Source organism: Camelus ferus, chromosome 7 (assembly GCF_009834535.1).
Source record: "Camelus ferus isolate YT-003-E chromosome 7, BCGSAC_Cfer_1.0, whole genome shotgun sequence".
Taxonomy (NCBI): domain Eukaryota; kingdom Metazoa; phylum Chordata; class Mammalia; order Artiodactyla; family Camelidae; genus Camelus; species Camelus ferus.
In genome coordinates, this window is record NC_045702.1 from 9,037,515 (window position 1) to 9,064,072 (window position 26,558).

General features: G+C 35.4%; 1 protein-coding gene across 2 annotated transcripts in view; it reads right to left on the reverse strand.

The window, feature by feature from the left end:
• UBE2H (ubiquitin conjugating enzyme E2 H) overlaps window positions 1-26,558 on the reverse strand; it is a 92,324-nt gene that overhangs the window by 27,520 nt on the left and 38,246 nt on the right. For both annotated transcript variants that reach the window (XM_032483330.1, XM_032483329.1), the window contains exons 2-3: window positions 11,941-12,017; window positions 11,271-11,345 (exon numbers count right to left, since the gene is read on the reverse strand). In XM_032483330.1, the coding sequence (XP_032339221.1) occupies window positions 11,271-11,345; window positions 11,941-12,017 (152 nt within the window). The remainder of the gene's footprint in view (window positions 1-11,270; window positions 11,346-11,940; window positions 12,018-26,558) is intronic.

The window sequence follows — 26,558 nt, forward strand, 5'->3', positions numbered from 1 at the left end:
CTAACGATAAATCACAGTGATTTGGTCAGATAAAACTCAAAGCTCCGTTGTTTGAAATCTTTTGGACAATTATTCTCTGACGTGGCTCAAGCTCTTGTGAAAAGGGGACAACGGGTACAAATGCTAAGCTAAAAAGTTTACCACCTCTATCCTCTATCTTTTATTAGAAGGGAATCAGGAGATTTGTAATTCTGGAGAAAGATCCAAACCATGCTTTTAGTTGATGCAAAACTATGTATCTTTAAAAATAAAAGCACAGATTATTAAAACAGGAAAATATGCCGTGCTTTTGCTTGTTCCACTCAAATATTCTACCACTCTAGAATAGCAAATCTCCTGACCCATAGACTAATGGGCAGAGAAAGTAAATAGTGCCTTGCCGAGTCATGCTGAAAACTGGTTTTTATTTCAGCCTGTTTCTGTGTCCAATTCTGGGGCAGGGGTTGGGATCTTTACAAAGTTGTACACACTTTCAAATAACTGATATTGGTATTGATATGTAAATAAAAGAGGCAAAAATTAATTGTATTTCCCATCTCTGTTTCCTTTAACTGTGGGGATATTTTTAATGTTCAAATTTGTGGATAGAATGAAATACCTAGGGCCAGTCACCTATTCAGAAATCCTACCCAGAATAATCCTGAAGCAATGAGAGGTCAAACAAGTGACTCATGAAACAAGATAAATCTGCCCTGAGGTAAAGGGGTGAAAAGCACCAAAGGCAAAAATGGCAGCGCTATCCCAGGCCTGAAATGAACCTGGACTGAGGCAGCTGAGGCAGACGCAATTTAATTACAAGCTTATGAATTCCTGTGAGAAAACAGTAAGTAAATACCTTAAATTATTCTGATAGTCTATCTTCAGGACAAATGCCCACATAAAATAGACCATTCAGAATCAAACTGATTAATTTTCTATTTTTTTAAATAAACGTAATTGTTAAAAAAAATATATTAAACGTTGAGTGCCATCTCCCCTAGCAGTATCTCAGACTATAAATTTTTTAAGGGCAATAACTTGGATCTCCATTCCTAGCATGCAGGAAGTGATTACAGTTAGGGTGTTGCAGCTAAAAAAGGAGTCGGGATGCTGCCAGCTTCACTGGCGACAGCTTTACTGCCAGCTTTTGTGCATTAGTGCACCCTGGGATAGATTTTCATCTTACCTCAGACAGCCAGGCCCAGGCCGTGGCAGCCTGCACCCGGGCAGAAGTCTCTTCCGAGAGCTGAGCCTTTCCTACTCAGGAGAGATGGACCTGGGCTGGTCTCTTCTTGGGTGAGGAACCAAGCAAGGAGCTCACTCTCATTGCCCTGTGTCATGGGAACTTCTGAACTGATCCTGTGTGTGTTCAGGAGATCTAAACTCAACAAGGGGTCCTCTTTTCTGTTTCTTCCTTTCTCTCTGATAATATGGAATCTGAGGAATGGGCTGGATGGATAAGAAAAGTTCATTTATAACTCAGAGAAGAGGAGTGTTATCCTTCAACAGCATAACCCTCTACCAACCTAGCAAATTACCAAAACCTGCACCTTAAATCTACTCTCCTGCAGTTTTGCTTTTGGAAGATTGTAATCTCTTTCCTGTCTCCATAGTTTATCTTTCACTCTCCTGGTCATTCATATAACCACACTGACTGAATCAGGCAGGATTTCTTTTTATGGTCAGAGGCAGAAGAGTATGGACACAACACATTGGACTTGAAATCTTGAGACCAATTTCAAATCTCTGCCACTTATTACACAAAGTCGTGGTTAAAAGCTCAGGCTCCAGTCAGACTGCCTAAGTTCCACTCTGTGAGCCTTGGGCAAGTTAGAGCTACTGAATCTCTTCGCCTTTCTGATTTCTTATTCATAAAGCTAGGCTAAATAGTGGTAACCACACATCACAGGACTATCATCAAGATTAAGCGAATATACACACATCATTTGACCAGTAACTGGCACACAGTAAGCACTCAATGATGTTACTATAGCTAACGAGCTCAGGCAAGTAATTTCATCTACTTTCCTCATCCTAAAAACAAAAATATCTGCCCCTACATATTCATCTCTTAATCCTTTAGGAATTGTCAAGAGTACTAGAAGATACTTTGATTATTGGGATATTAGGGTCTTTTTTATATAACTGTATCACACTAGAAATGGAAAATACAATTACTCTAATATTTATTATTCAAAAGACCATTCCGATTCCATTTGGTATAGGGAAAAAACACTAGACTGGAAGCCAGAAGGCAGACTCTGCAACTAGTCAGTAGTAATATATCCTCCACCTTCATTTTTACCATCCTTAAAATAAGGGAACTGGATGATATAATCTCCAAAGTTCCTTTCAGCAAAATGGTTTTCACCAACACCAAGAATATGAATAAATCTTCAACTGTGTGAACAAGCTTCTCCAAGGAAACTAAAATATTACTGTTATTTGTTTTTAAAAGAACTTCAGTTTGAAGAAAAATGAAGCTAAGGATGTATGTTTTCATTATACCTCCAATCCTAAAGGGGAAGGAATGAATTTAATGCCTAGAAGATGTCAGAATGAATAACCAACTTTTAAAAGCTAGAGGTCACCTACTACAGTTAAAGTAGGAACTAACCCAAACAGCAAGGTAGGTGGAATTTTTATACAGCAAATAGAAAGATTATACAATAATGAATTGCCAAAGGCAGAATTAAAATCGACATAATGACCCAGCTTCAAGAAGGAAATGGACAAATCTCATAGAAGCAAGCAAAGGCAAGGTTACCCCTTAGAGGTGGCCTGGGGATGGAAATGAAAGCCAACTGATACTTTTACTCTGGCTACATAGCAAGATGAAGCTGAATGAATGTACATATTACAGACTGCTAACAAGGGGTTTTCTTTTTTTTTTTTAAGGGGTTTTTCATTGATAGGGTCATTTTGACCACTGGCTTCTCCCATCACTGAGAACTTCTGCACCCAGCTCCAAAGTCTCTCCTCCACCAACTACTTCCTGTCTGTCATTTTTAGTGACATTATCACCTACACAGACCACACTCCTGACACCCTGGCCTCTCAGTTCCTTCAGCTTCTCCTCAATGATCTTTCCTCTGTTCTATTTCATTCACACTCCCAGGATATACCTTGAACTTTCTCATCTCTACAAATAGCTTCACTTACAAAATTGCAAACTCACCCACCAGTCTCCTAGCTTTGTCAAAGAGCTTCTCACCCTAAAATAATCCTTTCAATTGTGAACTCTAATCCACTAACCCTCTCTTCCTACCTACCACCTTTCTATTTTCACTACTTATTACTATGTTTAAGAGCCATTACCATCACCTCTTTCTAGCAATCCTCTGCAAATCTCCTGCCCTCTCCCACCAAAACTCCCATCTACAACTGGGGGAAACCAATCATTCACAATTCCCTATACTTGAATTTGAGGGTGCCACTAAGTAGGCACTCACTCACTCATTCATTCATTAACTCATTCAATAAATATTCTCCTACGAAACAGGCAATGTATCAGGCCCTCAGTTGGGGAGGACTGTTAATAAAACAGACCCAGGGACTGCTTTCATGGAGTTTGTATTTATTGGGCTGGCAGGGAAGAAAGACATAAGTAAACAAACATACCAACTTTAAAAAGTATGCTCTATAAACTTTTGTGGATTCAACATCTCCTATAATTTTCCCCTCTCCTTTCTCTAGTAGCTTGCTCCTCCTTCTCCAATGACTTGAACATTTTACCATTATTCTGCAAATCTCCCATTCCCTTTGGTCCTCCATTTCTCACTTTGACCCGAGAGCCCTGTCCATTTTCTTTGGAAAAATGGGTACCAATTGGTAGGATCCCTCACTTTTCCCAACAAAATCCTCCCCCCATACGTGCTCATTCCTCCTTCCTTAAGAGTTCGCTCAAATGTTCATGGTCTTCTTAAGTACCAATCTTCTATTTGTGTTCTGACCTTGTCCCTTCCTACAGTCTCAAAGGCACACTGCTCCTCTAATCCTCCCCTTGACCTCTGGCATCACCAAGGTTTCCCTCTTTTCTAGACAACTCCCTAAAACAAGCATATAAACATGCTACAGAAACTCCTATTCAAATAAAATAAAATTAAAAACAAAGCCTCCTTTTTTATCTTCCTCTAGGTACCAGCCTTGTGTGTATGCTTTCCTCAATATAGCTAGATTTCTTCAAAGCAATGTGTATCTACATACACCAGAGTTTAACTTTGGCCATTTGATCCAAACCACTAATATCTCTACTCTTTTCCCATAACAGCAGAGTGATGACTGAACCTGTTTAAAACATTGTAATGACTTTTTCCCATTACACTAAAAATAAAACGCAACCTGGCTTACCAAGCCCTACAGGACCTCACCCGGCCTACTGCTTGGACCCTTCCCATGTCTTACTCTCCTTCCAGCCTCATCTCTCTTCCTTGAACACACTAAGCTCCTGTCTTGGGGTCTCTTTACAACTTCTTCTACCTGAAATGCTCTCATTCCTGATCTTGGAGAATCAGGGCTGGCTTTTATTCCCTCTTCATTTAAACTTCTGCTTAAATTTGCTTTGTCAGGGAAGACCTTCCTGAATACCTAATCTAAGGTAGTGATCATGTCAATTATATCACATCAATTCTCTGCATAAAGCTATCAGACAGTTTAAATTTTGCTTTATTCCTACCCCTCCCACCACCAAGAATGTAAGGGTCACAAGAGCAATTTTTTCACTTTTATATTCCTAGCATGATCCCCTGCATACAGCTGGTATCCAATGTATTTGTGGAGCTCATTAGAAGAAATGATATAAGACGAATCCATTTTCTGAGAAAGCAGGTTCTACCTCAGCTGCCAGACATAATCGTTTAAAAAAATCTACCCTGAAAAAAATTATATTTTCAGAATACCAGTAAAAAGAGAAATTTTAACAATGGCTTACATTCTCAATGCATTATCTAAAAAGATTTTTTTAATGAAATTTTTCTACTAGAACCTTGTTTCTCTCTACTGGTATTCAAAAGATATATTGTGCTTGCTTCAGCAGCACATATACAAAAGATATAGATCACTACACAGTAACAATTACTTAACTGTTTGAAACAGAATCTAAATTTAAACCCAAGGTCATGAAAGTAGAGAAGTGTATCAGTGATCTTAACGGAATTTTGCCTCCTCAGTCTAAGAATTCATTCTATTTGTGGAAAATTCAGTAGTTCAAGTAGGTCTTTGTTAAATGACTAATCCAAAATCTCTCATGAATGACACACTCCTCTCTACTGGAAATCCTGGTCCACCCCTGACTAAACACTGCTCACTTAAGTTACTCACACTAGTTCCTGAGGGAGTAATTGTACAATGTTTCCATCTAGGAAGACACAAAATAAAATGGTAAATATTCTAAGCCCTATAGTTAGTTTAGTCATACCATATTATAAAACTCCCTTCCAAAATATTGTGAAGTTATTTCTGGTCATAGTGAAATAAAAAATGCATAATGCCAGAAGAGTCTGCTATTTCATCAATGAAAAAGGTTAAATCACTTCCCTTAATCACTAGCATAAGTAAAAAGAAAATGGTATACTGATTATCAGAATATCTTTTAATTAAGAACCAATGGCAGATTGAGAAATTTAGAAAGAACTCTGACAGGTTATCTAGTCTAGTTTCCTTTAGAATAGAATGACCCAAAACCATCCTATTCAGATGATAGCCTTTACAATTAGGTCAGACTATTGGTAAAGCTCAATATAGCATTCTAACTTTTGTTATTGTCCGTGACTCTTTTATTTTCTCTCTCTTTACTCAAATGGGTTTGGCTAGTGCTTGGCCAAAATTCCACTGCAGAATGAGTTTAGTTTTTTTTCCTGGCCATTCTATCAACAAACCATTGAGTGGTCTCTCCAGAATCTTGTTCTCAACCAACCATCCCTCTTACACAACTCAGTTTTGGTATCATCAAATTGCAGTCCAGACACATTGCATATAGCTTGCTCCTGGGAGAATGAGGGTCCTCCTCACTTAACATTGAGATATACAGAGGTAGTATTTCAAAAGTTGGTTCCTAGACTTGTCAGCTGGTTCTTACAACAGTTTTTTCTATTTTAAAAAAAGTATAAATGGTGAGAGAGTTCCCAGGCTGGTCTTAAGGCTATTTACAAAAGATTCTAAAATACACTATAGTTCTATCTGACATTAGTAGAATTCATGTCTATTAATATACTAGCCAGTAATCACTTAAAAATAAGATTAAGCAACAACTTTTACATTTTCTCTGGAGTGCTAGGGACTTCAAGGTACTTTCAAGACCTTTAGAGGCTGAAAGCCTGAAATCTAGTATTTTAGGTCTGTATCTTACTAGAAGATGTAATTCCCCCTGCCCCCCCAGTTTAGATTTATCAAAAGTATTGCTGTTATTATTATCTATGAACAGGGGTCTTTTTGGTTCATATGAAGAGAAAAAAGGAGAGAAGGGGAATACAAGTGGGGAATCAGACTGAAAAAAGACGCAGTTAAGAAATGCTTGAGCTAACAGCCCAGAAGGGAAAAGGGGAAGGAAGAAAAGGAGTGGAGAATAGCTATATGTAAAGGTGTAAAGACAGTAGCCATGATGGAGTAAACTAAACTGTAAGCAGAGAGACAAAGGAAACAGTATGTACACTTACATGCACACATAATTAAAACTGAAAGGAAAAAATAAAGAAGGGTAGTGGAAAACATGGGGGCCAGCATGGGGCCTTAGCAAGTTAGCAGGTGAGAATTCTGGTCAGGGATAGCCTGGTGGCTTTCTAGAACAAAAGATAGGAAAAGCTGAAACTCAGACAAAGATGCAAACAGCACATTCAAAAGATACACACTTGCCATATGTTTTTAAATATTTACTTTTATAAAAAAAAAGGGAACTTATCGTAGAATATTTGGAAGCTACAGAAAAAATATGTTTAATTCCCTTAACAGCCATGGATAATTATGTCCAAAATTTGGTATTCATACTTGGAATCTGCATGGAAAAAACACTATTATAGATATTATTTATTATAGTATTTAAATATACTGTATAATGTTAGACATTTTCCTGTGTGTTCCTTTAAAGATGGTGTTAAAACATGAGTAACAGCTGTGAAACATTCTGTCCATTAAAATGTACCATAATTTAACTACTTTATTATCAACTGGGTCATTTAGGTTGCTTCCAAGTTTTAAGTTTTAAAAATAACACTGCAATTTAACCTTAGTGCACATCTCTGAATACTCCCTTAATTTAAGTAAAGTCACTCATAGGTTAGCCATATCATAATACCTTTGCTAACAATATTTAACCTGTCAATTTGATAAGTCATACAGTCCCTCAGTTTTTATTTTGCATTCTTTGGATCAGACATAAAACCATTTCGTATCCTATGCTTATTGGCTATTTTTAATTTTTATAAAAAATTGCTCTACATAACCCTATTTATGTATGAAATTGCTCATCTTTATTTCCCCTGAACAGTAACTGCAGGTCTGTTTCCTTTGATGGGTAAAAGCTTTTTCTTAGGAGATGAACACACGTGTAAGTGGCTGAAAATTGCGATTCTGAGGCATGGAATAGGTAGTCTCTGTAGCCACTTCTTTGCACAGAACAACACTTCATGGGCTGGGCATCACTCGAGGTTCTGAAAGAGTATTTCTAAAGTCCCATGCTCACCGTCACATCTTTGAATCTTTGTAAAGATTACTCTCAATACACGAAACACAATCTTTCTTGTAAAAGCCTGTCTCCTCTATATACTCTCTCTTCCTCAATTGAGGTGCTGACTCACACTACTACCCACCCCTCCACCAAAGGCCATGAAATGCTGTCACTTTTAAAGCAAATGCAGTATTTTATATATGATTTTTTCTCCTAACTAGTGAAGGCACTGCACAGCCTTCCTAATTATATATCCTGAGTATTTAATACACAGATCAATATCAAACATGCAGAGTTCATTTAATTCCAGTATCTCAATTTCTAGAAGAGGAAACAACAGTTCAGATACGTATCATTCTAATAGCCAAGGAGAACTGAGGCCAGAACCACTCTTTCCTGATACCCAGTCCACTGACCAATCACACTCTCCTACCTACAAAGCTGGTGACACACCCAGCAGCAGTGCGAGCATTCCAGAAATGTTTCTGAATGAAAAATATAAAACTCTGAACTTCCAAATAAATTAGAACTTAAAGATTCAAATATTACACTCCAATTGGTGTTACTTGGTTTTTCAATTCATCTTATTCTCTATAATTAAATGAACTTTAACCATTTCAGAAATTTATATCCAGCTTTAAAAGCATCAAGATTTGCCATCACTCGTGATATACAAAGAGAATGTAAAAATCTCAAAAGATGAGCTTAAGATGTTTGGAACAATGACAGCATTTTAAGAGTAAGTTCATAACTTTCCTGGGAGCCTGTTTATATTCCTTCTCTCTTTTCAAAGAGGAGCTGAGGTAGCTTTATTACTATTTTGGGGGAGAAAAAAATACTTATTTAAAGATGTAAATTGTTTTTAAAAAAGCATTTTAAGTTAAACTTCAAGCAGTCATGAAACTACTGAAAACTCTCTGAAACTATTTGGAGTATATCCTAAAGATGACCATGTCAAATTGTATTGAATATATACTTCAATATACACAGAAAAATGTTTTAAAGTACATTTTCATACACTTTATGTAAATAATGATATCCACTGAGGGATAGGCTTATGAAACATTTTAATTTTTCTTTATTTTCACTCACCTGGACTTCCTTAACATTCCTACTATGGATATGGAGCATTTATACATTTAAAAAATATATTAATATTAAACAGAAAAGTATACATATGTTTTAAAATTCCAAGACGTAAGTATTAAGATGCTTAATCTAAATCCGCACATCTTAATACTTAAGAAAGAAGGGTATGCCTGCCTAGATACTATAGAGGCAGGATTTAAAAAGAGGTTGGCTTTATCTTAACTCCTTGGCCTTCCATACAATTCTGCAACTATCTATACAATTCAAAAAGGAATCCTTGCCTATTCTAAGTGAGCCACTACCTCTCGAAATGTTTAAAGCACACTTCAACAGTAATTACATTGTTGATGACCTGAAAATGGGTCACCCCACACAACTGATAGAACTCTCTTATGCAATCTTCCTTTGGAGGAAACAAGGACAGCTTGTACAAATATTTCAACTAGATCTACTTCCCTAAGAGAAGATAGTACACACTTGCAGGTATTACCAAGTTCTAAAGTACAAAAAGGCAAAGGAGAAATTATGAAGAAGTTAAATGAGCGTAGTCATTTGTCCTAACCAAGTTCATATTACATAATTAATTGAAGAAAGTACATAGGTTTCAGTTACATCATTAGTTAATAAACAATGTCTGAAATTTAGGTATTTGTTTCATCATAACAGTCAAAGTAAAATTATATTACCTGGAAATATATGTTAAGACTAGATTTGAGAAATAACTACATTTCTACAGGATAGTAATTGCATGTCCACAGGTTCACTGTTAATTTCAACAGGCTCTATTTCCTTTCTGACCAAGAATCAAGGGTAACAAAACTAGAGCTAGCAAGCCAATTTTTAGTCTAAGTAAACAGGTATTTATGAAATATTATTGAATGAATTTACATGGTTTGGACATTCTCTTTGTAAAGGTTTAAAGATCGTACCACTCAACTACACACAAGTTTAAAATGCCTGTACATAAAGAAACACCCTAAAGTTAAAAGATAAACGGGACAGGGAACCACGACATGACACAAAAGCCTTCACAAACTGAGTGGAACCTACATTCCACCACACTGGAATGGAACTGAGAAAGGGCTGCTGTGCCAACTGTACTAAGGTATTAAGTCAGATACACTCAGGGATTGTATCAAAGACTCAGCACCTCACAGCACTCTTCCTGTATCACCATTTGATAACTCTAAAACTTGGAGATCCTTGTAGCAATGGGGAGATCTTCAATTCAGTTATCTATAAAGTATCTTCTCAATTACTGAGTTTAGAAAACTCACCTAAGGGAACTTAAGAGGAAATTCCTAGTTCATTCTTTTTTTTTTTTTTTTCCAGTTTTTTTTTAATTGAGTTATAGTCAGTTTACAATGTTGTGTCTACTCTTAAAATGGGCACTAAGAGTTCCCAGCCTAAGAAGGAATTATAGATGCTCTGTAATATTTTTATAGCATAAAACTCTCAAACATATATAGATGTCAGACAGACAGGCTGGGGCATTTGATTGGAAATCAGTCTGTTCTAACTTTTCCACATTATTTATCCTAGACAGAAATGTGAAGGTCTAGAATCAAAACATAAAGCTAAGAATGTCTTTAATCCACCTTTTTAAAAAAATACAAACCTTTTTTTGGGGGGGTAGGGGGTAGTCTAAACTCCAAGAGTTCTGGCATTAGTTCTGAAGACAAGCCCACAGCAGTAGCAAGATGTCTGAACTCTTGACAATTCTGAACATGAGGTTCAGTGTGGCAGAGAACACTCATAAAATATTCATTTTATTTTCTTCTTCCTTCTTAAAACTGGTCAGTATTTTATAATATTTTAAAATCATCTACAGAATGAAATTTTTAAAAGTTGATTTAAGTTAGCTAAGTTACTACCATTCCACAAAGGTATCAACCTTCAACCAAATATACCTCTGTAGCATCTGCTAAAATACCTAAATTGTCGCTAAAAGCCTTAATGGGGGTGACAGGTTAATATCACCAATTAGGGCAGAAGGAAGATGAAGGTGAGGAAAAAGGACCCTTTAAACAATCTCACTGAGGTTCCTACTCTACCTTCTTTAACTGTTTAGAAGGCTAAAAAGACAGGAAGTGAAGAGGATGAAAAAGGGTACCCAGAGGTGGAGTGAATAAAAAAGCAAAGCATGATAGAGAGAGGATTTTTAAATGAAAGAATTAAAATAGACACTATATAATATTAATTCCAACTATCTGGCATTTAAAATGAGAGTTAAGATGTTTATTATTTTACTAATAGCCTGAATGGACAGTGGGTCTTAAAACTGTTTAATCTGACCCTGAAAGACAGAAAAATCTATAGAGTTGTAGTTATTACAATCATGCAAAGGGGAGATTTAAACATCTTCTATCACACTATGGAAGTCCCCCCGCCCAAAGTCACTAATTAAAGGAAAAAAAGGAAAAATTCAGTTAAGTAACTAAATATTTCTGCAATTAATTATCTCCCATAAAACATATGATTTTTTTTTCTTTTTCTCTCTGATTTCAAAATTCTTTAAGGAGAGAACTGGGCAGTTACATACCTATAGATGGTGATTTGAAAGGGTATTTATCAGGAAGATCCACTCTAACTTTCCAAACTCCACCTTCATATGGTGCTGAAATAAAAGTAAAAATGTTGAACATTAAAACTATGTCTTCAAATTAGAAAATGAATCTGAATGTTACGCTAAAACTCTAATCTCTTTTGAGAACCCTGCAAATTAATTCCTTCAAGAGTCAGGAATTCTTATAACTAGTAGGTACTCTATGTTCAATCACAAAACTTTTCTTTAAAAAATCTAGAGTTTGCAAAGATTCATTTTCTCCCCCAAATTTACATGATTCTTTATAAAAGTATTGCGTGATTCTTTAAAGGATTAAACACTATTAATTTATTTGGTAAGTAATAGCCTACTACCTCAATCTATTCCATACCCTGCCAAAATAACAACAAAAAACACTTCCCTAAAACCATCCATAACAAAACCTAGAATTTACAATTCACGTTTAATATTGTCACACAGAGATAAAAGAGAAAAACATGTAAGGTAATTATGATAAGAGCAAGATTCCCTCACTGGTTCTAGAGTTTAATTAAATTTATTTTTCAAAAACTACACATATCACCATCTGCTTTGATATTCTCATTGCCTATTAAGGAGCAGAGTAAAAGACTGTAATAGAAAAACACATACCAACACATATACTTACTTCCTTGTGGTCCATAAAATTTCACTACAAATTCATTGAGTCCTCCCAGGATCGTAACCTCATGCTTACTCTCAATGCTAAGATGGAGGTAAAGGAAATTACACAGGCTTTATATACTCAGAAGAACTAAAGCTGGCACCCCCAAGACATGCCATTTAAAGTGTTACCAACATTTTATATGAAACCAATAAAATATAAAACATGCATAATAATTCTGGTAATCTAGAAGGCAATATATACTCTCGTGCAAAGAATATGAATGAGCTTTAGATTGAGAGACTCGTATTCAAAACCCAGAACTGCCCTTTACTGGGTTTGAGCCTAGATGAAATAATGTAAACTTACTCCCTGGGCCTTTGTTCTCCTTTGCAAATCAGGAAAACACTAGTTTATAAATTTCTGTGAGGATTAAACAGGTTAATTATGTAAAACATGTGAAGACTGCATTCTGTATATACATAAATGAAAAATAGGCACTTAATTTTAGTTTTTTCCCCTGTGTACTCTCTCCCCATCAACCTAACCCCAATGATCCTTTAACGTAAATCCAGCATTCCCTTTAGTCAAATTTAAGCACTCAGGAAAACACTGAAATGCTGTGCTCCTAAAATTATAGATTTGTTAAGGAAGTTCCCATAGTTTTCTTCCTGGCTTAGAAATACAAAATAACTAGTGATACAACCTTACTCTTAGTACTGCCAAATGCAAAAGATCAGAAAAAAAAATTTCTTTTAAATATTGTCTATAGTATTTATTTTTAACTACTCTTTTCCTCCCTCCCAAACCTCTATCCTCCTAGACTGATGTCTAGATTCTTACTTGCTCTGGGGCTGTAATCATAGAGCAGTAACACTTCTGTGCTCTCTTCCTCAAAAACATACCTGTCCTGAGACCCACCCCTTTAAACTACTAACATTCAATTATAGAAACCAAACCAAACCACATCTAGAAGAGAAAGCTGCTGGTTTACCATCTGTTTTATTTCTCTGTTTTGTAGTCTAACCCAATAATGACTCCACTGATAGAAATTTTAGGTGGTGGGGGCTTTAGGGGGCTTTCAAATCCCACTGTAACATTTAATAAAAACAACAACCAAATACAATAGACTGGTCTCATTTTTCTCACACAGTAGTGTAAATTAAATTATATGTACTATTATACAAAAGAGAAAAAAGCCAAAGAAAATTTTAAATGATCTCTTAAATAAAGTATGTTTTTTAAAAAGGCTCAAAATTAAGTATTTGGCTCTCCAATCCTCTGTCCTGTAGGCCACAGAACAGACAGAGGCCACGTGTATTTTTGGCAAAGTTCTTGCTCAAGAGCCATGAGCAGTATCCACCAGAGTGTTAAGATCATTTAGTCTATTTGAGCTCATTCTTTTCTAAATGAAAACTAACTACTTTAATAACATGTTCATTGAAAGGATTCAAATAGCATCCACCTTGGAAAACTGGCTTTATTTCTTATGGCCAAGTGACACATACATGTATGCTCTGGTGTACTAAATTTTTCTGACCAGTCACCCTCTGACGTCCCCCTGCAAAATATTCCAAAGCTAACACTAATGTAATAAATTAAAGGTACAAGTTTAAATTATTTTAAAACAAAAACAACCAAAAAACTTCCTTTGTATTAGTGAAAGAAAAAGAAGCTAAATCTAGTTACAATCAGCAAAATTAAATACAATTAAGTTCTGAAAGAAAACAAGTAGATAAGAAGGCTTTCTCGTGAATGACACCAAAGCCAGAAACCACAGAGGGACACATTAGCAGATGTAAGCACACAGAGAGACATTTAAAACTTCTATATTGTAAAAAAAAAAAAAAAAAATTAGGAAAAAAAGAAGTTAGAAAAAAGGACAAACTAGGAAGAAAAGGTCAGAACACCGAAATTAAGAAAACTGAAATGAGCAAAATCAAGCTATAAATTCATTAAAGTAGTTTAAAACTGAGATATTTTCCACTATTAATTGATAAAGATGAAAGAGCTAGATAAAACTCAGTATTCAGTGGAGTGTAAATTAGTATTCCTTAGGACAAATTAAGCACTGTATTCGAAAACTCAAAATGAATTTGCTCTTTTACTCAAATTTCAGTTCTTGAAGTTATTTAAAAAAACAGACAAACAAAAAACAGACACTGCTGTGGTGGGACTGTGATTTGGTTTCAACCACTTTGGAAACTACTGATGTGGTAAAGCTGCACACATGTATGTTCTGTGCCCATTAGCACTACTCCTAGGAGATACGGATGGCTATGTTCACCAAAACACATGTTTAAGAACAGCACAAACAAGAGTATCACAAATAGAGCTATTTGTAATATTCAAAAATTAATTTACAACCCAAAGGTTCATCAACAATAAAAAGGATAAATCATAGTAAGGTCACCCAACAGAATATTACACAGCAATAAAAAATGAATTGCTACATGTACACGGATAGGTCTCACAGGTATTTTAGTCAGTGAAAGAAACCAGATACCAAAGAGCACACACAACATGATCCCATTTACACACATTTCAAACAGGCTAAGTGAATAAATCTATGGTGATAGAAATTAGGATAGTAATTACCACCTGTGAATTGGAACAGAGTTTGAGGGGGGTTTCTAGGGTGCTATTTACTGTTCCATTTATCATTGAGCTACAAAAATGATTTGTGTATTTTTTTGTATATATGTTACTATTTTTAAAAAGTTTACTAAAAATAAGACTGTGTACCTGGTACGTAGAAATATGTTTATGCTTTTTAATATAAAAATTAAATAAACATTTTAAATAAAAATGGATATAATCTAAGTATTTATCAATAGGAAACTGGTTAAATGAATTATAAGCCATTATACAATAGGCTGCTACTAGCGTTTATTAATGTTTTCTAAGGTCTTCTCCCCACTCAGCTGCTCCTCTGACTTATGTTTCTACTCAACTTGGGGTACCCAGAAGTAGTGAAATGAATATACTGTATTACTACAGATAAAGATATCCCAGACATTAAACAAAACTAAATAAATTTGCAAGGAAAATAAATAATTGAGAAAGGGAGAGGATTAGATGAGTTTAACACAGGAAGTCATAAACTAATTTTGCAATACAAAAATCTGTAGAAGATTCCCCATCAAACAGACCTAATTTGCTATGAATGACACTCATCTACAGCAATTACTCTTAATTAATCACTTAAAATTGTAAGTTATGCACATGAATGTCCCTTCCAGAAAACTGAAGATATCTTTTCTAACCTTTAATGTGGGTGCAATAAATCTAGGTTGCTTCCATTTTGTGATGTTTGGGATTTAGTCCATGCTATTTTACCTACTTTCCAAAGAAGAGTCTCCTTTCGAAACAGTCATGTTAAAATGAGATTAGAAATTAATGTTCCAAACCTCCTCTTTCCCATGACGCTTGGTACAACCTACATGCAGATACACTGGGTCTGTCATTAATTACACATTATACTGTAAATTAAAGAGTTCTTATAGGCCATTTCATATGAAAAGCTAGAAGTAAACTGAATGAAACCTTTAAAACTTCTACCAAGTTGGTAAAATGAAGAAGCTGTGCTATATTTATGCCCTGGAATGGTCCAGACACTAAATCAGATGGAAAAAAGGAATTTAAGTTTAGTTGAAAGAAAAACACTGCATTAAAAATAAGCCATTCCATCACCACGAATGAATGACTTGCCCACAAAAAATATAAAATTACTTGACTGCTGTTACCATGTGTATTTATGGTAGAGGCTATGAGTTTCTTTCTCCTCTCTGTTGCAAAGTCAAGGGCAAGGAAGGCAAATGAGAAGGCAGGATACAGTGACAAAAATAATGATCTATTTCTGAGATGTGCTGGTCAGGCTAGTAGACTGGTGGGAACTCACAAGAAAGTTCCTTCATTACTTTCTTTCAAAGCTTGGAAATATAAAATATCCTTCAGATATCATTCAGATAAAAATATGCTAAATAAACCCATAAAAATCACATTTTACTCACCTCTAAGTTATTCGTAAAATACTTGTTTTTACTTACTTAGCATTTCACTATTAAGGAATATCAGCATTTTGAGTAGAATAATGATTAACATTCCCAGGAACCCAAGTTCATGTCACTTTTAAAATGCCAGCCACCCACCACCTTATTTTCCCTGAATGGCTTTATGATTACACAACCTAATATTTAAAGGTTAATGCCAAACTGTCAGGAGATAACTGACATTCTTGGCAAAATGTGTCTATCGGGATTTTAGAAATGATTTTTATATAGTTCTGGAATTTTCCAGAAAGGAAGCCAAGGGCTAAGCCTGTTAACAGGTCAAGGACCTAGGATTCAGACAGTTTACTGATAACGCATTTATAAAAGAGAGTGGCTTCTCTGAGCTGTGTCCATGGCAGTAAGGGACTAGGGTAAAGAATGGGCATCTGTGCAGAAGGTAGAAGCAATTTGTGTGGCTTTCTCTCTACATGTTCAGACCAGTCTGCTTCCAACTCTCGTTGAGATTAGTCACATTACTAAAGCTGAAGAAACTGGGCAGCATTCACTACCTAGTTTTCTTGATAAAAAAATACAGTAAGTCTATTACCATATGACCCAGTAATCCCACTCCTGGGCATATATCCAGAAAGAACGCTACTTCAAAAAGACACCTGCACCCCAATGTTCATAGCAGCACTATTTACAATAGCCAAGACATGGAAAACAGCCTAAATGTCCATCAACAGATGACTGGATGAAGAAGATGTGGTATATTTATACAATGGAATACTATTCAGCCATAAAAATCGACAACATAATGCTGTTTGCAGCAACATGGATGTTCCCGGAGAATGTCATTCTAAGTAAAGTAAGCGAGAAAGAGAAAGAAAAATACCATATGAGATCGCTCACATGTGGAATCTAAAAAAATAAAAATAAATAAATACAAAACAGAAACAGACTCACAGACATAGAATACAAACTTGTGGTTGCCAAGGTGGGGGAGGTGGGAAGGGACAGACTGAGAGTTCAAAATTTGTAGATATTGATAGGCATACGTAGAATAGATAAACAAGATTATACTGTATAGCACAGGGAAATATATACAAGATCTTGTGGTAGCTCACAGTGAAAAAAAATGTGACAATGAAAATAGGTATGTTCATGTATAACTGAAAAATTGTGCTCTACACTGGAATTTGACACAACGCTGTAAAATGAATATAACTCAATAAAAAATGTTTAAAAAATACAGTAAGTCTATTAATCCATTAATGTGCAAAAATTATAAAAATAATACTTTGGGGTTATGTTTGTAAAGAATCCTCTTTTAGAGATATAAATCAAAATATTCACTAATTAAAATACATGTCTAGGATTTGCTTTAAAATAACCCCGTATGGATAGTTAGGAGACAGGGGTACAGAAGAAGGGATACTAGCCTTGAGTCAATAATTACTGAATCTGAGTGATGGGTATATGGGGGGTTCAGTATATTGTTCTTTCTAGTTTGAAATTTTCCATAGTAAAAGTTCTGAAAAATTAATGTAGTCAGCTATCAGAATTTTAGCATTTAACAATCATAACAATTTAGAAGAATTTAGCTATTATAGCTCTCTTTAGAGCTTATGAAATGATCCAACATCTTCCTGAGGTCCAATACTTAGTTTGAGGAAGAAAACAAATAGCAAGTTTGTTAAGAAAATAAAGAGAGATTAAAGAGAATACTCTGCCAAGACAGCAAATCAAATTCTAGAAGAATCAAATTTGAATGGATTCAAAATGATGGCTAGGAAAAATCCAACCACAGTGAAGGAAGATGAGCATGGCTTTTGCATATCCATAATAAATAGCCTCCAGGCAAACAATAATTACAGATGTGCCTTTGTTTAAATTATAAGAAACAAAATGGCTATGTACAATAGCAAAGGCTCCTGGTTAAGATGAAAGTTAAATTCTTTTTAAATAGTTTTTTTTTTTTAATGTGTGCTCTTCATATTAGGAGGAGGGGAGACTTTTATTCAAAGGAGAAACAATAAAAATAGCAGAAATAAAAGCTACTGAGAAAATAAGCATAGGAAAAAAGATGAAAGGCAGTAAGAGGGAAATACACATATATAAAAGATGAGCGCACATTTTTATTCATTTATCTCAATCTGGGAGGCAACAATGTCAAGAGCAATCAACAAAAAAAATACATACTTATGTCTACGTCCTAAGCTCAGCAATTTTATTGCCTGTATCCCCCCCAAAAGTATTTATACTTCTCACGTGACTTAATAGGAATCTATTAAGCTGAGCCATGGAGAATACAGTGTTAGCATCTATTAAATCCATGCAAGACCACAGGCTTCATTTCTATTTAAAGTTGGTTTACTAAATATTGTACAAACTTCCCACACAAGCACCATAAGGCAAACAAAAACTACTCTGAAACAGAGCCTACCTTCAAGAAGCTTTAAATTTAGCAAAAGAACAAGAGATCTGTACATTAAGGAGTAAATACAAAAAAAAAAAAGAATTTGCATAAAGTGCTTCTAGAGTTTATAGAGTAGGAAGAGGCTGCAGGTAGAGAATGATGGTTTGCTATGGGAAGGTTAAGGATTTACACAGGCCAAAGAATAGCATGTGATTAGAGGTGGGGAGAAGGCATTTAAAGCAAAGACAGAAAAGCATAAGATAGGTCCAGAGACTGGGGAGCAATGTGCATTTTTATTTTGAGGAGTGGACCATGGGGAGTATTAGAAAGTAGACCAAGACCAGATTACAAAGGGCCCCAAAGCATGGATTTTATTTGGTGAACTGAGAGACAGCTGCTATATTTCTATGCACAGTGCACATAGCTGGGCTTTACAAAGATAACCAAGCTGTGGTGTATATGATGGGCTGAAGGTGTGTTAAATAGAATTAAAGCAGAAAAGACACATTCAAGGCCTCAACTAAGGTAGTAGCCATGGGAATGAGGGGAGGGATTAAGCAGACACTTTCACAGGCTTTGCAACTAACTAGCCACTAGCACAGCCAGCAGAAAGCTCCAACGTTGCTAGAAAGTCTCATTTTCATGAGAAACCAAAAAAGGAGATTTCTATGTCAATCTCCTAATTTCTAAATGTAAACAAAACAGATATGCTCCAATGCCTCTCTCAGTGAAGCCTTCTGGGACCGCCCTACGTACAGCCAATACTGCTACATTCCTACCAACTAATATACTACATATTTTACCCCATTTAGTTTATCTGTCTCCTACTACTATAATGCAAGCTCCGTAATGGCGGGGATTGTCTATTTTGTTTACTGCCACATTCCTAGAGCCTAGACGAACACTTGGCACACAGTAGGCACCCAATCAGTATGTATAAAATGAATATATGAATGAAGTTGCAAGACAGGCCTAACCTGAAGCTGCCAGTCTGAGATCTAAGTATAGACTCAGCCTTGTCAGAGAGGTGATGTGACACTATTAATGGCAAAGTGGAACACAGGACAGAAGGAATACTTTTTTTTTTAATGGAAGATGCTAAGTTCAGTTTCAAACACACTAAATCTGAAGTATAAATGGACAAACCAAGGGGCAGTATGCTATAAGCAGCTTGGAAAACTCATGATTTAAAAGGAGTCATCTTGTATATCATGTAACTCCGAGACTGTTTCCTAATCTCTAGGATAAAAAGCAGGGGGGAGTCAGGGGTGTGCTTTGGGGAGGGGCTACTACCTCACTCACAGAACTGTTGAAGATGAAATGACCTATCCACAAAAGGTTCCTGGCCCAGCATCAGACACAACAAGAATTCAATTTTTTTAATGTAAAATAAATATACAAAATTCTGACTAAATTTCCACGTGAGTAAAATTTACTTACGTAACACTCTTCTAACATTATCTAAAAAATTAAGTTTCCTTCTACATTCTTAAGCAGAATACTGAAAACAACAACAACAAGAAGCAAACAAAAAAACTGCTCTCCTGATGTTAAGTCATCGTCAGGAATAACAGTTGTTACTTGGTACTACAGAATGCAATGATGCCCTTAGGAACTACAAGGTATATACTTAATTTCTGAAACAGAAATTCCCCACACTGCTAGACTGAAGGGGTTGGTAGGTCCTTTTCCTAGTTTCTCTTCCTTCTTTAGACAGGTTCACAGCTGTTACTGGGCTACTATTCCTTAAAATGTATCTATGGTAGACTATAAAAATCAGGTAACCAAAGTTGATGAAATTTTATTTAAAAAATAAGGTTAAATAATTCTAAACAAGACATTCTCCAATAAGTAAAATACCTAATTTTTTAGCTGTTTGTGGGTTGCAACTAAGCCCAACAACTGTGAAGTGAAGGAGGTATCACTTATTTAAAAACAGTTTTTTCACAGTTCAACCCAATGTATCCACCTCCAGACAGGCAGAGCTGGGGCTGCCAGGCCTGGGGGCTTCTTGGCAAATGTCCCCAGCTCCTTTCCTCCCTTCAAGGAGAGGTGACTTTAAAAACAGCAGAAAAGGAAGAAGAAAGGAAGTGCAAAAAGAAAAAAGCTTTTTCAAAATAAGTATGTATTGTCCAAAAGCAAAACAAAAAAATTGACAACTTACTGTACCATACTGAATACTTAAATACTCATTATTCTAAGGGATAAAAAGTAGCATACATGTATTTAATTTTACACAGTGTCCAAAAATTTAAACAGCATGCATGTTCACCACCACCCAGCAGCCTATAAATCACACTTGCCTTTGGAAAGGAGTTTTTTTTGTTGTTGTTCTTAAGTTCATGCTTTCATTTAAAGCTTCCATGTCAGAAATCAAAGTAAACACTGGCAAGATCTAAGAAAATGTTATTTTTTTAAATGGGAAAATCATAACTTAGCTCTTCCCTAGATCCATTATTCTGCTACCAGATTCCCGAATAATAAAGTAAAACACTCAAAAGAAAAATTAAGAGTCATAAGTTATGGAAAATATTTTTTCAAATAGGTTTTAGAAAAAGGAAGTGTATCAGAAAATCTAAGCCCCACTCCAACCCCAACAAAATGTTGTATACAACAGGTTTACAAAGTCAGACCCAGCTGCAGAAGTGAGAGAGAGAACCAAAGGGAAATACAGAAAAATAATGAAGTAATGTCATTTGCAGCAACGTGGACGGACCTAGAGATTATCATATTAAGTGAAGTAAATCAGAGAAAGAAATACCATATGATATCACTTACATGTGTAATCTATACAAATTTTTATTTACAAACCAGAAATAGACTCATGGACACAGAAAACAAACTATGGTTACCAAAGAGGAAAGAGGGGAGGAGGAATAAATTAGGAGTCTGGGTTAACAGAGACACACTACTACATATAAAATAGATAAACAACAAGGACCTACTGTACAGCATAGGGAACTATATTCAATTTCTTGTAATAAGATATAATGGAAAAGAATCTGAAAAAATATGTATATATATGAATGTATATGTATAACTGAATTGTTTTGCTATGTAACTGAAACACTGTAAATCAACTACATTTCAATAAAAAATAAATTTTAAAAAATGATGCCATCTTGAGATCAAGAAAATACAGTCAAAACAGAAATAAGATTTATACTTTTTAAGAAGTTCAAATTCCAGTTAAGCACCAAATATTTATTTAGGAGGCTACTGATAAAATAGAAACCGTTTTTTAATACACAAACTTTGCTGCTTTGCTATTTTATGGGAACAATGCCTTGTTCCTTTTTAACTGAAAATGTACAAATCCATATATATAAATTAACAATGTATTAGTTAATTATACAGTATATTACTTGTAAATAACACATGAAATATTAAGGAAAAGCTTAGTTTTCACAATTTGGTTTGTTATAGCTTGATTCCAAGGCAAAACCCATGGCATGTTAAAAATAAAGCACCTTCCAAAAGAAGTGCTGATTTCTTAAGTGTGATAATGGCATGATGGTTCTTTAAGAAAAAGTCCATATTTTTAAGAGGGGCTATTGATATGTGTAGGTGTTAAACAACAACGTCTGGGATTTGCCCTAAGATACTTCAGAAAGATGAAAGAAAAATAGACGTGTGAGAAAATACTGATAATTGCAAAACTTTGAGTAATGGGGAGTCATTAAACTAATCTTTAATTTTGTGTACACTTGAAAATTTTAATAAGATTATTTTTTTATTTTGTAATATCTATCATTTTTTTTTAATCAGAAGACTGTATATGTTTAACTACACTATACTTCTGTGGAAAAGGGACAGTCACTGCCAAAGAATTATCAGCTGATCAAACATCCAGTTTAAATCTGTAAACTTGCAATATAACTTTGAACTGCAGAGAAAAAATTAAAACTAGCAAGATTCTCAAGACACAAAACACACCAGAGACATCAAGTCCACAATGAAAATCGAAATAAATGACCCAGAAAAATTGTTTAAAAATTGTTTTGGGGAAAAATTTTAGAAGGTAGGACACATTACAAGATACCAGTACTCAATTACAGCTTCTGGTTTTCCTGTCCTCAGTGTGGCGGTAGATGAAACTATGTCCACATGCCAGGGAGGCAAACAGAAAGAACCCTGTCATTCCAAAGGCAGACTACCTAATCACAGTAGACTGGAGGAGAAAAACAAACGAATCACAACCTTATGGATGACAACAGCACCTGAAAACTTCGTAGTCACAGGCAACATATAATTTCCCCAGAGATGATACAGAAACATGAAAACAGTTGAGGGGCTGTCTGCAAAATCCCAATGGAAACATCTATTTAAAACACATTCTACCTCCCCTTTTTGGGCTGTATGCTTCTTCACTAAGCCATTCACAGTACAGGGCATCATGAAACAGCTTCTCAGTTAAGTATCACTTACTTCTCAGTATCATTATGGAATACCTATGCAGTGTATTTGTATTCATGTTTCCAGTGTTGTTCTCTTCTTGGAAAATCCTTGAGAACTTTACTTCCTTTACTCATTTTAAACACAGTAGACCAGTTTTTACCCTAACACCTGGTATGTAGACTACAATGCCACTCAATGAAAACAGAATTAAGTTAATCAAGTGTTCAATAATCCTTACCCACAGACACTCCAATTAAGGCATATGTGAATCATTCACTGTAAACAGTGACACTTTAAAGGAAATACTTTCTTTGGCACTCTCCAAGTGATATACAGTACATTACAACTGCAGAGTGATGTGTAAAACTTAACACCAAGCAGTTGTACCCATTCAGCAGATGAAGATTATGGAAAAGTGGAAAACAATGGGTCACAGAAATGAGAAGGAGGAGATCTTGGATATATGGTCATCCTCTTTAAAAAAAAAAAAATAGAACAGTCAATGCACCTTGAAGTCTTGGAGCTAACTATGGAAAGACCCAGGTCCACAACACAGGCCATAGCTCTTCTTCCTCTTTCCCTGTACTGGCTAATCATGAGTATGTGTCTCTAGAGACCAAGGATTCCCCACTGTTATGTTATAACTTCAATAACCTCCAAGAGAATTTCTTAAAGCAAGCTCTTTAAACCCAGAAGAAAGAGGGAGAGATAACAACTAGTTTGTCCTTATAAACCACTGCTCTAGAGCTCTGGCCACAGTGCCTCCTCACTCCCTCACTTCTCCAAAACATGAATGACCAATGCCTCCTGTTCCCTTTAATACTCCACAGTCACTAGAAATAGCAGGTGTCAAATATTAATAACTTAATCTCTATTTTATAAAATGATAAGGGGGAAGTGAGTAGCACATACTCAGGGTTTTTAAAGTAATACATGTACAAAAAATAAGTAACAGGTTCAAGATCATTGTTAAGATTTTATACTGAAAAAAAGCAGAACTACAGATGAATACACTGGATAGAACACCAAATTAAGCTGCAGTCCACCACACAGAGAACTCTGTGTTCCAAGACAAAGGAATATGCCTTTATTCAATTGAGTCCAGTTTCTATTACTCATTTGGAGGACTTGAGAGGTAGCAGCAATTATCTGTTGGAAGTTTAATAAAGGCTTGGAAAAACAAGTGTTTTTAAAAAAGCATCAAATGCTACACACAAGAAATTAATGCAACACTGTAAACCGACTATACTTCAATTTAAAAAAAGGATTAAAAAGTAATCTAAAGTGATATGGAAAACAGCAGTGTCTTCTTAATTGAAATTCTGCTCAAAAGCTATATGAAAGCATAGTTAGTAGGCAAACATCCCATTAGATATGTTCAAGTAGCTATTATAAGCTGTCTTTATTATCTTTATGAATAATTACGATGAAAAAACTGGGATAAAAAATTTCAACAGAAACTGGAATACTGCTTTAAAAAAAAAAGTCCATAGTGAAAATAAGCAAAAGAAATGAAATTTTAAAACAGAAAAAGTTGCTTTTAAAGAAACACGCTATCATAAGAAAATGCCAATATGGCTGAATAAGCAGAAAACCCTGAAAAGTCACGAACGATAAATGCTGAGAGGGTGTGGAGAAAAGGGAACCCTCCTACACTGCTGGTGGGAATGTAGTTTGGTGCAGCCACTATGGAAAACAGTATGGAGATTCCTCAAAAAACTAAAAATAGACTTACCATATGATCCAGCAATCCCAATTCTGGGTATATATCTGGAGGGAACTCCAATGCGAAAAGATACATGCATCCCAATGTTCATAGCAGCACTATATTCAACAGCCAAGACATGGAAGCAACCTAAACGTCCACTGACAGATCACTGGATAAAGAAGTTGTGGTATATTTACAGAATGGAATACTACTCTGCCATAAAAAAGAATAAAATAATGCCATTTGCAGCAACATGGATGGATCTGGAGAATGTCATTCTAAGTGAAGAAGCCAGAAAGAGAAAAAAATTTCATATGATATCACTCGTATGTGGAATAAAAAAAAAAAAGACACTAGGAACTCATCTACAAAACAGAAAGAGACTCGCATACTTAGTAAACAATCTTATGGTTACCAGGAAAAGGGGGTGGAAGGGGATAAATTCGGGAGTTTGAGATCTACAAATGTTAGCCACTATATATAAAAATAGATTAAAAAATTTTTTTCATTTCTTTTATATAGCACAGGGAACTATATTCAATATCTTGTAATAACCTTTAATAAAAAAATATGAAAATGAATATATGTATGTACATGCATGACTGGGACTGTGCTGTACACGAGAGATTGACACATTGTAGCTGACTGTACTTCAATAAAAAAAGAAAACCCTAGAAAGTCAAGAGATGTGAGGTGAAAGTAGACTTAAAACTAGGTGTGTAATGTGATACAACCACAAGGGTGGCTGGAGATATTTTAAGCACCATACAAGTAACAGGTGATAGAGCTGAGAAAGGAAGCTTTCTTGCCATGCTAGTAAGACTGCTAGCTGGAGACCCACAGAAATGACTAACATATAGTAAGAAATGGGTTGTCAGGGACAATTCAGAGATACGGAAGTGATAAGTGATATGGAAACAAGCCCAATAATTTAAAGTAAACAGAAGTTTGAGATTTAAATATGCACAAACAGTAAGGGAATAAAGGCTGTATTGTTATGAGCTATGAGTAGGAAACCGAAAAATCAAGTTTCTCACAAGGAGTCTTTCCTGAATAATTAAGCAGTGTTGGGGGGAAAAAACCCAGTTATTCAGCAAAACAAAGAGAAAACAAACCCAGACATACAAAACAGTGGGTGTATATATAGCAAGAAAATTTGGCATTGAAAAGGTGACAAAACTATTAGGTTTCCCTCTCCCACGTTTGTACCATGGGGACAAGTAGGACTGATAGGCTCAGGTGCCACTAAGTGAGACAAACAGCTTGCTGGTGCCACCACCACAGGGCAGAGTGCAGTTCTGAGAACGCCTTTCAATATAACTAAGTAAGCTCATCTGGTGAAATACTGAGTTTTAGTCTTTTTGTCTTTTAAAATGTGAGTACAGCTTAGCGCAACCTCCCCATTCCCCTAACCCTTTAATCCCACTGCCCAGATATTACTATTGTTTACATATTTTATATATTAATGTTTATATATACATATATTCATATCATTATGTACACTCAGACACACAGGTGTAAACTGTCCTATAAACACTTTTCATCATGTTATATGGAGTACATCGTTATTAGTACATATATATCTCAGCTTCCTTAAAAAAAAAATGCCTGCACCCATTAGGGAACAGGTAGGTTGTTGTTAGTGTTTTGCTATTACAATGTTACAATGAACATTTCAGTACATGTCTCTTGCTGTACTTTTTCAAGTTTCTGTTTGCAATTTCAATAATTGGAACTTTTGAGTCAAAGGGATATATACCTAAGTTTGATAGTACCTAAATGTCCTTCAAAAGGGCTGCGTACGGTTACTTTCTAGCCACTGTCATATGAGCCAACTTGTTTTCCTCATACTCTCACCAACATTGATATTAAAGCTTTTCAAGTGAAACAAAGTTAATCTTTAAACACTACCCCAATTGCCATATGCACTTCAAATTGCTCAGTGCTCTTTCTCACCAATTCAACTCTACTGAACTTCCTTCTTGCCTCTCTAACACAACACCTGAATCTGAAGGTGGCCCTCCAAGATTAATGAACAAAAACGCACTAGGATAAGAAGCACCTTTCATTAACTATCCCAAAGACAAGGCTAGCCAATTAAATCTCACTTAACTCATGGGACAGG